This window comes from Saccostrea echinata, unplaced genomic scaffold, assembly GCF_033153115.1.
Source record: "Saccostrea echinata isolate AGI-Se365-2 ecotype Australia unplaced genomic scaffold, CSIRO_AGI_Sech_v1 ptg000025l, whole genome shotgun sequence".
Lineage (NCBI taxonomy): Eukaryota > Metazoa > Mollusca > Bivalvia > Ostreida > Ostreidae > Saccostrea > Saccostrea echinata.
In genome coordinates this window covers 4,377,346-4,392,749 of record NW_026889774.1, presented here as the reverse complement: position 1 = coordinate 4,392,749, position 15,404 = coordinate 4,377,346, and the positions used below count along the sequence as shown (strand labels likewise).

At 32.8% G+C, this 15,404-nt stretch overlaps 1 protein-coding gene across 1 annotated transcript; it reads left to right on the top strand.

Annotated features, from left to right (window-relative positions):
- The first annotated feature begins 4,876 nt into the window (after nucleotides 1–4,876).
- LOC133192240 (uncharacterized) lies at nucleotides 4,877–13,116 on the top strand. Its single transcript, XM_061328230.1, has 8 exons — nucleotides 4,877–5,055; nucleotides 5,350–5,450; nucleotides 5,550–5,669; nucleotides 5,789–5,965; nucleotides 8,780–8,895; nucleotides 9,221–9,338; nucleotides 9,597–9,605; nucleotides 12,605–13,116. The coding sequence occupies exons 1-8, from the start codon at nucleotides 4,877–4,879 to the stop codon at nucleotides 13,114–13,116; spliced, it is 1,332 nt and encodes a 443-aa protein (XP_061184214.1).
- Nucleotides 13,117–15,404: the final 2,288 nt, after the last annotated feature.

The following is a 15,404-nucleotide window of genomic DNA, read 5'->3' as shown; positions in this document are numbered from 1 at the left end:
ACCGACTGGCAACTATGGAAGTTACATCTATGAATTTGAAATATCTAACTATTATTATCTTAGGTTCATTACATGTACACTAATTATTTTAACTTATATTGAAATACCAACCAAAAATGTCAATTATTTCTATAAAAAAGTAAAACCTTGAAATTTCAACTCTTTAGTATTCAATCAGTACATCGCTTAAAAAATCATATTCAATTAATGTAAATGCTTAAAATACATGTTTAAAAAAATATGGCAACTTACCACTTAAGTTGCAACCTTTAATCAAGAAATTGATGCAGATGTGATCTCATATTGTGAGTCAGGATTGCACACAAAAACTGTTGCCATGGCTTACATAATGCACACCGAATCAATATACATCAAGTAAACGCATGAATCTGCAAAATAAAACCAATCTCGTTTTATATATGTCTTGTTCTGTTATTGCCAAGAAATTCATTGTTGGACAGTACTATCATTTGCATCCAATAACATATACCATCATAACCTTGTTATAGGGCAATAGGCCTGCTTACACTAAAGCCTGTTAAAGAAAAAGATTTTACTATTTGTCAGACTTAAAAAAAAATACTTGGTAAATCTTTGTCTAGAAATTCTGCTGGAAGACAATGAATCATAAAATAAAAAAAAAAAATTCAGCATATATTGACATTCTTTCAGATTATGACCTTTGTCTAATACTTCCTACATTCATTATTCTTGGAATTTATTACATTTATTTGTCAAGTGCTGGTTAATTTTTTTTTTTAATCATAAAACTTTTTTTTTCCATACATTTACATCATTTGTTCCCAAAGTTCTTCTTACTAAATTAAGTGAACTATTGTCTACTGAGCATTCATTCACGGATCATGTGGGTTCTAATGAAACAAAAAATGGATTCTTTCTTACAATTCTTCAATGATGAAATTTCTGGTCCTTTACAATAATAAAATACAATTAGTATTTCATTAGAACTGTCCTACCATGACTTATCACACAAGCCAAATTCAGAACAGCAAATACAGTTGAACTTTGGTATCTCAAACACTGATATATCAAACACCATGGATATGTCGAAGTAATTTAGAAGTCCCAACCACTTATTCTTAAGTATTTTACATCTGATATCTCGAATCCTCGGATATCTCTCAGTTTTTTCTTGGTCCCACCATGTTCAAGATAACGAGGTTTGACTGTATCTGACTGAATAGAAGAAAAAAACCTATTCAAGAAATTTGCATTTTCAATAGGTTTTATTGTATTTAGAATACATGTACTTTTTACTTGAGTGGGCTCTTCTTCATGGCAGTTTGAAAGTAGTCTAATTCTTGCAGATTTTTGGGAGACTGTATAAATTTTCTAGGGTAATAAATATGACTATATTTGTGTGCTCTAACCACTGAGCTATTGAGACCCAATATTTTGACTGACTTTCACACTCCAGTAAACCACCTGTGGCATTTGTTTAATAATTTTTATTTTAAAAAAAGTTATTGTAGTATGATTCCAGTTGTTATTTCATTGGCTACTAGCTAAGGATATATTCGAAATTAACAGCTTGCAAATTCAGGCTGATGTTGGTTCCCTTTTTCTTTTTGTATACATACAGGTCCAGCAAAATCTTGGATTTAACTATATAGCTTAAATTACTTACATTTAGCTTTTTTATCTTACTTTTTTCTTAAATGAGCAATTTTTTCAGCATGTTAAAATAGTTGCACTTTTGTGCAGTGAAAGTTTTCAACTTCGAGCTCTTCTGAAAACAATACATGAAAAAAACACTTATCAAATTTTCTTGACAGACATTTTAGGGCTACATAAGCAATAAAATTGATTTGTGACCACATACAGGCACGGATCCAGGATTTTTTTTTCAAGGGGGGGGGGGGGGGTCCACCCAGTCAAAAAATTTCTTACCCAGAAATTTCCTGACAAAAAAAAATTAAACTCCTTTCCCCCAAGCATATCAAATCCAGAAAATTTCCTGACAAGCAGGAAAAAACACTTAATTTCCATTCCCAAACTTGAAAAAAAACCTATTTCATGGTAGAGGTGGTGGGGTCAACATTTTCGCACATGACACGACACGTTTACTTCTTGGATGAAATTATAATAACGGAGGTCAATTGTGGTTAACAAGATAATGATTGGAAACAATTCAGCACAATATGAGGTAACCATACTTAGTCATGCCTCACCAAACACAAGGTGGAGTACATGCAGTCACCAAACACATCTTTTGCTCAAAAAGTGTTCATGTTAAAACGATGTTTGATTTCGTTTGCATTATTAATAGTCCAACGCCATAGACCTAGTACAAATACTTGAACTTTCTGTCAGTTTCTTATAAAAAAAATTAATAATGAAAAACTGTACAGAATTAGCTTTATCAAGCTATATTGAATAGCTTAATAACGCTATATAGCTAATTCAAGATTGTGCTGGACCCTATATAGTGCTGACGTAAATGTTAACGGCCCAGTGTTTACAAACTGTAGGTGAGCGTTTTCATGGATTCGGAGAGAAACTTATCTAATCTTACCAAACAATAACACTTCTTGTACAATGAAATTTCTATATGGATGATTAACTTCTCATCGATTACGCAAAATCAGTATTTTCCGAGATGCTACTTTTCCGAGCTGATTCCACGGAATCTTCCCGCCAAATGTCTGCAAGCGAATAATATGTGCATATCGAACCCGATATAAATGATAAATTCTTACTTTCCCATCTCCACAACATGTATAGACATTTATCAAATATGAAAAAAGAGATAGATAGTTCTGATTCGGCATAAATAACAATTACTCATATTGTTGATTGTTCTACTTTTACTTCGTTTTTTTTTTTCAAATAATTTATACAAAATACGACGGTCAAGATTTCTATAATATACACTGTCATTAAAAATAAATGAAGTTTATAATCCACCATTCATGTTTATAATGTTAAGACCAGGAAGCTTAAGATACTTGTACTGTGACGGACTGTTGATAATCCCTTTTAAAGCATTAACAAGAAAAGATATTTAAAAACCGTAAATTAAATCTTTTGGCTAAAATACACCGACCAAACTGTTGATCCAGATTTTTGGCTTGGTCTTATAAAAAAAAAATCAGTAATGAATATGATCCTTGCTAATCTTGGTTACCGCATGCTTAAGACAAAAAATCAGGATAGGGTTGGGAAAAATGTAAAAGTTTTTAACGCAATTTGTTTTCGATTAGCATCATCAAGAGAGAAAATGTAATACAGGGGGATTTTAGAATGGATGATATGCTGGGATATATGTCTGTATTGTGGCGGAATCAAACATGATATTCTTATTTCTAGGGATTTGTTCTATTATAAGTTTAACAGGTAAGTACAGAAATGACAAACAAAGTGTATGTACAAGTAGACGGTGACTTGAAGTTACATGTAGCTGCCAGATCTTCAAATAGCTTTTATATATATAAAGGCAATTGAATACACTGTTTTAGTCGGTATTTTCGTAGCTGCGCAAAAGTTTTCAACCATCACCCCCACAAAATGTTTAGTTTATCTCCTTTTTTATATTTCATCCCCCCTCTGTTATATTTCAAATATCCTGCAAATTTAAGTATACTAAACAGAATGTTACGGGGGTGGGGGGTTGAAAATATGTTAAAGGGACATTAGGAACTTGACGAAATAAGGGCGTATTCAGGATTTCCATTGAGGAATAGGGAGGCTTAGTAAAAAAAAAAAATCAAAAGAAAAAAAAATCACGGGGGGGGGGGGATAAGTTATTATACTGAAAATGGAAAAATAATTATCACAAGGAACACCCTTGAAAGTCTACGTATAAATGTAGGATTTGTCTCTGAATTTTTTTTTTTCTATTCTTTTTGCTAATAATCATTCCATGACCTGTCGTCGTATATTGCTTTTGTCATGCATTGTGATTACCCACATTGTAAATTTAGAACAGATTAAGGGGGTTGGTAAGTAAAATGCGTCCAAATTCATTAAAACAGAAGAATTTTAAACATCTCATTCCCTAAGTATGAAATCCTGATCTTTTTTTTCTCATCAAAAAATAATCATCGTATTGTACACGATGGATTAGCTTGCAACATCAAAAATAAAATCAGGGGCGGATTCAGGATATTTGCGATGGAATTAGAGGCAAGTTATATGTTGACAAGCAAAGAAGAAGGAAGAATTAAAGGTATCTCATGGCCATAGCTACTTTTACTGATGTGCCCCCTCAATAATTACGCTTGATGCATGAGTGAATTTTTGCTTGGTAGCACCCACCCAAATTGAAAATGTTTGACTTTGCCACCCCACCCCACCCCCCACCCCATGTACATTGTAATTGCTTCCTACGGACCTGTATCTTGTGCTCAGATTGTTTCAATATGCATCGTTTATTATAAATTTGTCAATTTTTTACCACACAAAAGTTTTGGGGCATTTTATGGCTTGAAAAGATAGGGATAGATGGGGGAATATGAGCCCATTTAACCCCCTCCCACTGCAGTATAGAATAAGACATTATTATATTCTTATGTACTTATATGAAGGGCCGTGTCATTGTGATCTAATACATCGTAACTTTTTGTTTTGTTTACCGTCACCCGTTGGTTCATTACAAAATAACCGATATAAGAAAATCTTATTTATTTCTGTGTGTCTCAGTACATATGCACTCTATATTCAAGAGTACAAATTATGGAAACATTTCCCCGATTTTTTTCCTAATGCAATCCTGAGTCATTTTTAACCATAGGAATGCACATAAAACATATAATCACAAAAATATTAATGATTCCACAAAACAGAACTTGATTTCTTTTTTGTCCGCTCAGAAATGCAAATTTCACATATTCAGCATTCAAAACGACATTAAAGCATGTCTATTTTTCTAGATGGAACGTGTACGTTTCCTGAATCGCTGGATGGTCTTTGGACTAGTAGCCATAATGGAGACCTAACCTTTAACTCCACCCATGTCGAATACCCCGTAGAGGCCACAGGAGGGAACCTCATTTTCGAATGTTATGAGTTAACAGGGACTAAGTATCTTCTGAGGTTAGGGTTATGTCATAACGGAATAAAACTTTTCTGTAATTTGTATGTACGTCATGTAGTCAAATTAATGTTTTTTAAAATATTTTTTAAGTATCAGAATCTATTTATACCATTAATCTTTGTGATATGCGTTTGCTAAATTTTCTTTTTTCTGTGAATTGTGGTCTGATCTGTTCTTTGGTGTCCTTTAATTTCAGGGCTCCTTTCTTTAAATAAATCTGTTTATGTCAAAATAATATCCACACGAAAATGAACATTTCCTAACAATCTGAACAATGACATTTTTATGCTTAGGTCAGAGACTTTCCCATTGTTCAGCAGCTATGCAGTGGCTGTGATATGTATGGAGTTAACCGAACTGAAAACCGGCCTCTATCAAATGAACATCTACACAAGTTAGTAGAATTCATATCCTAAACTATGTAAAATTTTATATACAAATAAGTCAGTATATTTTAGCACTATATCGCAAAATATTTAAATTTCGCTCACAGGCAAACTTGCTGATGCTAACTATCAGAGGGTAAAGTATATCACCACTTCAACAACCGTGACCGATTCAGTGGCGTGTGACAACTCAGCCAACACGGAGTTTCACCTACTGGTAAAAAATGGTAAGATTATAAATAATATGTGTAACTTACTAGGTTTTCTTTACAACACTGCCCCCAAAATTTTATCGAAATGCACTTGTTATTTTGTACCACATTGATGGTTTTGGTGCCGTTTCCAGGATCTTTGTCTGACGTCAGTATGCAATGTCCGGATATTCTCCTGGGATCATTCGTGTTTACTTTCAATGAGACTTCATGTGTGAACGACACAGGTTCTCTAGATGCCTGCAGCGGAACCAATCTTGACACTCTTTCCTTTAATTACACTGCCTGTTCAACAGAACAGGCCTATTCAGGTAAATGTATCATCTTTAAACAAGATTTCTAAAAATAAATTCAGTAACTAGTGAATCATTGGATAACATGTACACCTCTCTCTCTCTCTCTCTCTCTCTCTCTCTCATAACTGCTATTTATACTTCAAAGAAGACCTCTACTAGTATATTTGAATTTCTGATATCCAATAGTTTTTCATTATCTTCAATGGATGATGATTGATATACGAAGCCCCTAACTATAATGCCGTTTCATGAAAGTTTATATCCAAAATATATGTAATTACTGTAAATACAGTTGCTGTCGGCAACACAAAGAGGTCATTTTTAAGGTTCATCAACCAGCTGTTCACTCATATAAAATTTTGCTTTATCCTCTGATTATTTTCCTAAAGAAAATTAAATTTTACTGATAAAACATACCTTTTTGCATCCTTTGGAGAGAAAAATTTAACAGTAACGGGCCTTTTATCTTGACAATATATATAATAGAATTTTATCCCAATGAGAGTTATCTCTCTTGTCGGAGGGTCAATGAACCTTAAAGCGATATTAAAAGCATGCAGGGAATTCATAAATGTTCTCTGTCATTTTTTTTCAAATGAAATTTTAATTAAAAATGTGCTATCGAATCTAAAATAGACGTCAAAATATACTTTACGAGAACTTGTTAGAACCTATTCCATTTTTCATTTACAAATAGAACTTTCCTTAATGATACTTGCATTGGATAACTCACTAAGAACATCATATTGAAGAATACCTAGAAATTCACCCAACAGTGCCATAGGCACTAGATCGAGAGCTCTAAAAAAATAAATCAGAGATGTCGCAATAACTCGTGTTACGCATTGAGAAATATCGATTTACTAAAAGCTACACTAAATCATCGTTAATCCCATCAAATACCCGTTTAATCGGTTTGATCACTCGCTCGCAAACATTTCTTGACAGGGAGGTCATGTTTTTGAAATCTTAATATTAACTATATTGTTTTACACGTTACTGAAGTTAATATTTATTGAATTGAAAATGTGTAAGTTAAAGTCATATATGGCGTATTTTTTATAAGTTCAGACTAACTAAAATTAAAAAGATCTTTCTATTTGTTTTATTACTTTATATAAAGATAGGACTTTCCTGTAAATTACACAATTTAAATCAATCACATTTCAAAGATATTAGAAATTTAAAACAATAACCGATTTATTTACCGACTCCGCATTTAAATAACAGACACAGTTTAAAGTCAATTTAACTATAGAAACATGAAGTTATTCAAGTTCAATATCGGTGAAAATTTTACTTTGAACGTAAATAACATATATCATGTTTATCTACACTCAATCTCGTATTTTTACATTTTAGCTCAGATACGCCACATATAGCTTTAAGGACTGTTCATTATTATTCCCTATATTTCTATAAAAACAAATACTTCATTAGAAAAATATTTTCTTTAAAGTATTTTATTAATATTCTAGCTAGTACTCTAAGCAATATCTTTGAATCCAAACCCTACGTTTACTACAGACTGACTTGAATATCACTTTTAGACTGATGAGGTGCTACTTTTTCAGCGCTGAAATTTTCAATATCCCAAAGTAAAACTCTGATCAGATTGTGACTCCACCCTAACCCTATAATTTAAACAAACTAGAATCTGCAGACCTGAAGATGCTTGGATAATATTCTGACTAATAAAATTTCAAGATTTCATCATACATACTTTAATCCCCTATCGTGATATCATAATGTAAATTTTGAATTTACTAGAGGGAGGTAAATGCAAAAGTTATCATGTTGTAAATTTTGCATTTACCTCTCCCTAGTAAATTCAAAATTTACAACATGATAGTGGCCCAATCCTACCCCTTGGGATCAGATGATTAATCTGAGGTAAGCAGCAGCCAGAATTAAAGGAGAGAGAGAAAAAAAGAGAGAGAGAGAATAATACATATATGGATATTACAGTGTATGATTACATGTATATAATTATGATACAACTGCTTCAAATATTATATATAAAAAATAATACATACCCTTTTCCATATCATATCCTGTATCAACGGCTGATATTGGTCGAGGGATGATACAAGATGTGATATGAAAAATGGTATTTTTTATTATATTATACTTTCATGTAAATTAGTTGAATCTGATTCGTCGAGAAACATTTGTTATAAAACACTATTACCCGCTGAATAATGAAGCCACGCCCTCCAGCGTAGCAACAGTCAACATTGCTTGACGACGGGTGTTATTCCAAAAAATATTGACTGCAGAATTGATGCGCGCAAGGTTCACTGTAATATGTATTTGTACAAACTATAAAACATTTGGTATAATATAATAAATACTGCATGTAGTTGAGTGTAACATTGAACGTTACACTCAACTATATATGCAGTATTTATATAATATAATGCTTATTGCATAAAACCGTATTTATTACCACTACCCTACATTACACGATCATTGAGAATGGAAGTGAGATACAGCTATCTGGACATTAGTTTAACATGTATAAGGGGATCGTTACATGTACCAGTAAACATACATATTCAGTATGAATTATTATTTAAAGCACATTTAACTTACAATGACTCTAAGACTAATATAGCTGTCCTAAGTAAATAAATATCCACGTTTTGTTTCCTTTTCTCCTGTCGTAAATTGCATATTTTTATATAAACCCCAAATCCTTTTTTATTACATAAGTTAACATATAAATTATTCTTTCCAAGCATTATTCAATAATTTTCGTGATCTAAACCCATTTATGTCATTTACCCTCATGTAATTACATGTTTCTTTGACAATGTCCACTTACAGCGGATGGTAACGTGCAATGCATACACAGCTCCACTGTTGGGTCTGCCGAGAGAGTACATGTGTATAATCTGGACACCACCACAGACGAATCCACCTACTACAGATTTACGTGTTTTGTAAGTAAACTCTCAAATCTGGTTTGATATCATATTCATTGCTTACCTCGTAAAAGTTAGAAAATGCTTAAATTAAATTTATTAAATTAATTTCGTTATGTGCTGATTTCAAGTCTACTAGAGGTGCGCTATTATAATATTCAGAAAGCTAGATGAGGTTTTTTTTATTCCAACAATGATGAAAATTATTATCATAATATTGGAATTCCGATGAACACCAGATTTATTAATTTTGTGGATGAAAAAAGAAAATTGATATTTTTCCATTGTTCGCCAAAATTAAAAAGTGAAATACTGCGACATTAAACAAAACACATGGTTTCAGATGTTCGAGCAATCTGGAGATCGAGTGATTGGGACACAGCATCCCCAGGACTGTCTCAGTACCCAGACCACGACATCGGTCGACTCCCCAGGGGCGACAATCAACATGACAGCTTCCGGTAAGGACCGACCCCTCGTCAGTCTGAAATCGTGACAACGAGATAAAAAAATGAAAATATCGCCATTGAATATCACTTATTCAAAATATATTTCTTTCTTTCAAAAAAATCACGAATATATTTTAAATATTTCATCTTTAATCAATGTTGCTGTTTAGTCTGTGCCAATATTTTCCAAAAAACGGTATTTTATAGTTTTATTAATGCTTTAAGAAATGTATAAACATCATTAAAGTATTTGTTTCTTTTTCATTTCAGTCACTTGCGGTAAGTACCACAGTTATTCTAAAGACAAACAGCGGTAAACGACCGGTAATGTAATCAGAGTAGTACATGTACGAGGGTCTTTGTTCTGTGGAAATGTAACTTGTATGTAGAAACATATGAAGGGTGTCACTTTTAATTACAGTATCTCGTTCGTAGAAAACTATTGATTAAAAATTACACGTATCCCTTGTTACAAGTTTACTTATAATAAATAAGTCCGCTGATTCAGAAGTCCATTTCTTACAGACGGACGTAAACAGAGAAGTTTTTCGTGTTAAAGGGGAAAAAAACCCATATTGTTTCCAGTTAAGTCATTAAGAATATTCCATTACCTAATAAGTTAGTATGAAATTTTAATTGTGATTTGATACAACAATATCATGGCAAAATGTAGGCAACAAAGTGATATTAAAGTTTAAAAAAAAATGATTTTGTGGCTCGTAGCTTGTTTCTGCCAAAGTGTTTACTGTGCACGAAAAGGAATTCTTAGAATATCTTTTTTTTATTCATCGTATTCCTAGATATTCTGTTAGAATTACCTAATTTGAAAAAAAACAAGTTACTTTGGATCGCTTAATTCAACGGTTGTAGAAAATTTCTTAGCATAATGAATATATCGATACAAGAAGATGGGTCAACAAGGCGAGCGAAATGTCTGTAGTGCGACAAACATGAAGCCGAAAAATTAAATCTCAATTATAACAAAATTTTCTTTGATCTTTCGTCTAACATTAAAGTATACTTTCTGTAAGATCTCCATAATTTGCAAAAATCTCACAAAGATTAAAATTATTTGCCTATAAAATAGCACATACACACTCAAGAGGGCAAAAAGGATCATTTTCTCATACTATATAACACAATTTTTCGATATGAGTGGGTCTTCGCACCATTTTTTTGGAAAGTTTATCCTCAAAGTTTGTGTAAATATATTTTTTTGGTTAACCAAAAAATGGAGCAAAGACCTACTTTACCTTAAAAATACACTTTTATAACACAACATTTGCATCTTTCCGAGAAATACCTGAAGTCCATTTAGTCAAGGGTCATATCACAAACATGATTTAAATGCCAGTATTCATCAGAAGTTGTGTAGCCTAGTGGTTAGCGTTATAGTCTCAAAGGAAAATGAAACTCGGGATTTTTATTGCTATGCTTCGAACCCCACGAATACCACATTATTTTTAAATAACAGAATAATTTTTGTCGAGAAAATTTTCAGAAAAGTTTTATTTATCATAATTTCATAAATTTAAATAATAATGATAACTTTACTCTAAATACGATATTCACAAACTGAATATGATTTTTTATACATCTGAAGCTATAGGCATTCTGCACGCCTTGTTCACCGTCCCATATCCTTAGAAAAGAAGACTCAACAAGCAATTATAGAGGGTACATAAAAGTTCCCTTTCTGTTGATTTGCAAGAAAACCATCTGTCAACATGCATGATGTAATGTATTTTGAAATCAAAATAAATTCCTTTGAGAATGGCAAATTGTGTCCAGATGTGAAAACCTACTTACACTTACTCTTTTAATTTTGTTAATACAAAATAATTGTGATAATCCAAAGATATTTAGTGAACTTGACGCTTGTTTATGTTGATATTCTGCCATTTTTATTTTATGTGAACTTGCTATAAGTACAAGTACTAAAATATGTCGCCATGAAAGTAACATTGACATGTTAGAAAAGTATGTCAGCATACAACATACATTGTACATATCAGCATGCAGATGATATTGCATTGATAGTTAAACATCCCTTCAGACTTTGTTTTATGGTTGAAGAGTTCGTTTTATATATATAATATATATATACATGTATTCAGTACTTAAAGTTTTGTTTTGTTTCGTTAATATCATGACTTATGAGTGAATTAGACTCCAGTTTTTCATATAATGCATATAGTAATTACACTGTACATGTAATTTCATTAAGTGATGGTTGACCTGTTTTAGCAACATTAATAGCCATTGGTGCATTTTAATTTTTTTCTAAAATTATGAAATATTTTTACTGCATAACGCCACATGTTGACGCAAGTTGTATTTGGAAATAAGTTGCATATTTAAAAAAAAAAAAAAAACTTTCATATTGACGTAGGTTGCATCTTGCATATAAAATGTCATATTAGAATGCATACAAACACTAAGAATTTGATTTTAAATTATCGTTACCTCTACTGTCACATTAATTTTCTTCTTAATTTTCAATCATTTTGCTTAAAAACTTCACGTATTTCAAAGTTAATATCAATCTTTTTCGTTTCTATTCATTTACATGTATCTATTGTCGTTTATTGATTTTCAATCTGCAGTTGAAAAGCTTACATGACAAATTATAATTTGTCATATAATTATTTTCAACTTCAGATTTAAAATTAATAAAAGATAATTTTTTGTATAAGTGCCTGATACCCATAATCTGTTTGACCTGGGTACTGGACCGATTTTGGTGCTAAGTTACCTTGTTCTTTCCCAACGGTTAGCATTTTTTTTGTGCGAAAATTCGCTTCCCCCTTCCATATAAACGCAGTGATTTCTCTTATTTATTATTCGAAGCATTTATAAACCGATTGAAAATTTCAGTGAATGAAAACAACAAATCTCTGTGTTTTTGTGTCTGCTCCGGATCTAAATCCGAATTTTTGCAAAAGATATGATTCTGAGATGTTTAGAATGTAAATTGCAAGACCAAAATGTTCCGAAAATACCACAATCACGGACTTGTTACTTAAATCTCTGTCATCATAATTTTTTCCAACCATCTTAATTGAATACTAGTAGTTTGGCGGGGCGCAGGCTTACTTCGTTCCTCGAAAAGCCAGTCTTTGATATTGAGCATATGTATTGCCTTCTTCAGATCTTTAAGAATACACTTTGGTTAATTGCACTAAGGCACAGAAATATGATGACATTTTGGTCTATTACACTATATAAGCAGGAAAAAAAATCATTTTCAGAGTATTTAAAATCTTTTATTTTAACAGTCCCCTCAACAACAACATCGACCGTTGCCACGGCAGCCATAGTAGCTGGAGTACTAGCCGCTTTAGTGGTCCTTACAATAGCGGGACTCCTCATCGGCTACTTCTGTTGGAGGGCCAAATGTAAGAAAGAGAAAGTAGAACCAAGGAAAGGACTTCCACCAACCAGCACAGGTATGCCGACATTTCTTTCCCATCACATGGACAGCGGAAAACCCCAGGGATTCAATTCAATGAAGCGCGAACGCTCCAATAGCACTTTGCTTTCTGACAGTCGTACAAATCTGATCCTTACCCCAAGTACACTGCATCCTAATTACATTAATAAGCATGATGCAGTGGAAATCCCTGTACCTTTGGATGCTAAGAAGAGCATCTTGCCTCCCTTGAATGATCTTAACGGAAGTCAACTGAGCTTATTGCGCAACGAGGAATCAATGTTGAATAGTACTAGAAAACAAGCATCAAAAGGGCACACCAAAAGGAAAAAGAAGGGCGCTAAAACTAAAAGATGATGGCTCGATACTACAAATAAAAAAAAAAACATTAACTTTAAATAATTAATGATGGATACTATTCAAAATATGTTTCGTAAATTTTCTCATATTTCCCTGCGTCTAAGACTGCGCAGAATTTCGTGGTTTATCATTTTGTTTTATTATATAATTGTTTGTCTTCTTGCCTTATTCATTTGTCAAAGTTCAGACTTCTCTCACACCTGGCCCCAGGATCACGAAGAAGCTCTAGACTTCCGTGAATCATAATTTTTATATTATCTTAAAGTTTTAATATTAAAAAAAATTAAAATTTGAAAGGTTATTAAAACTCGTTTTCCTTTTATGTTGTTAATTTTAATTTTCAGTGTCTGTTTGTAATAAATTTTCATTTTATATGATTGACGTAAAAAAAACCCACTTACAAGCAAATCCGACACTGTGTCAAGATCACGGGGCCAGATCAAATTTTTTTTTAATTAAGTGCTGTCCTTGGCAATTTTGAATCATGTATTTGTAGTGTTAACTAAAAGTGCTTTAATCTGTAAAGTGCTACTTTGTGAATTTGTTTCAGTGTCTACATATATAATCTTTTAACCTTGCCAACTGATAATATGTGATATTGTTTGTTTTTAAAATAAAATTCCAACTTGTTCAGGTATTGTTTTCAATAACTTTTTCTCCAACTTTTCTCCCGCACACAGGAATGCCATTGGCCAACTTACCTAGTATTAAAACACCCAACCGTCGATGACGTTATACCATGGTCGTCGATCTATATCACATTGGTATTCTATTGAGAACCCACCCACATCCTACCCTCCTTCCCTTCTCATCATTGCATATTAGCCTTTAACAGTGATTTACCAGAAGATCTCCTTTCCAACTATATACCCCGTTTTAGTTTAACAGTAAGTACTAATTTCCTTGAGTACTTTGACCACAAAAGTATGTGCCATTTAATGCATTTCAAAGTGCAGGAGAGATATGTAAACTGATCATGTCCTTTTCTCCGACAGGTCATGAGGACATGGTCAGTGATGTATCGGTGATTTCTATTGGTCAAGAAAGTGGAGAAAATGGCAGCGTATTTCCGCAAAACAACTGCATAAATCATCGCTGTGCTGACAACGCATTTCTGCAAAATGACGGTATTATGGGTCAATCTCGAATGGTTTTTGCTAAGCAATGCCAAAACTTATCAAATCCATGTGAAGTATTAAACGAAGGAAACGGTATTTTACAAAGAAACCAAACAAAGACCAGCATGGTTGCAAAGTTGATTTCTTTTTTCAGCTTTAAGAAACCCGATTCCACAAGTAAATTGTTGATAAAAAGTGCTGAAAAGAATGTAGAGAAACAAGTGAGAGATTCACTAAAAGATGTGGATTCGGATGTGCAGACGATGAAACATAGCACGTCAGATGACGTCACCCAACATGTTTTCGATGGTTCCAATATTAAACAGCAAGCTGATAAGTCAACAATATCCGTCAAGAAGCAAATCATGATAGACATTAATATTTCTATGACATCTGAAACCATATTTACCATAGAATCAGAAACTTGCAAATCTGATATAAAAACTTGTGTTGACATTCAACAACCAAGTGCAAACAGAACAGAAAACAGGTGCATAAACGAAACTACACATGAAATTGATACCCCCTCTTTAATACAGAAGCACAAAACTGACAAACACCTTCCTTCTACACCATCTGCTGAAATTCAGTTGTGTGAAACTAACAAGGTTGTAAACGACTGCTCACAGGCACGATCACATTCTGCAACTAAAGCACCAACTCAACTCTCTGCAAATTCTTTAAATCATATTTCTGATAACGACCCAAGTAAAACTGATTTCTACGAGACAGAGTCTAGGAAGATCAGTGTAACCCAAGAGAATACAGCACAAGAATATACACATTTTTCGAACACCCTTGGAAGCACATGTAGTGACAAAAAGAATGAAATGTCTCCTATCAATTATGGGCAAATAGAAAGAGTAAATAGCGAGATAAATATAAATAATTCCAATCTTCATGTCAATAAGGAGTCAGAAAGTCAAACAGGTCTTGAAAACGACGCAGTTCAAAGAGATAATGAAGAGAATTTTTTTACGGATGACAAAACGTTTGGTATGCAATGTATCAATCATATCGACAATACGACAAATTCAATCCTCACGGAGGAGTCTCCGGACGATAAATATGTTGATTTACAGATATCTGAGAAGACAGATGAGACCAATAAGTCAAATACAATGACACGTTCTGAGAAAGTAACGAATAATCAATCCTGTTTCACAT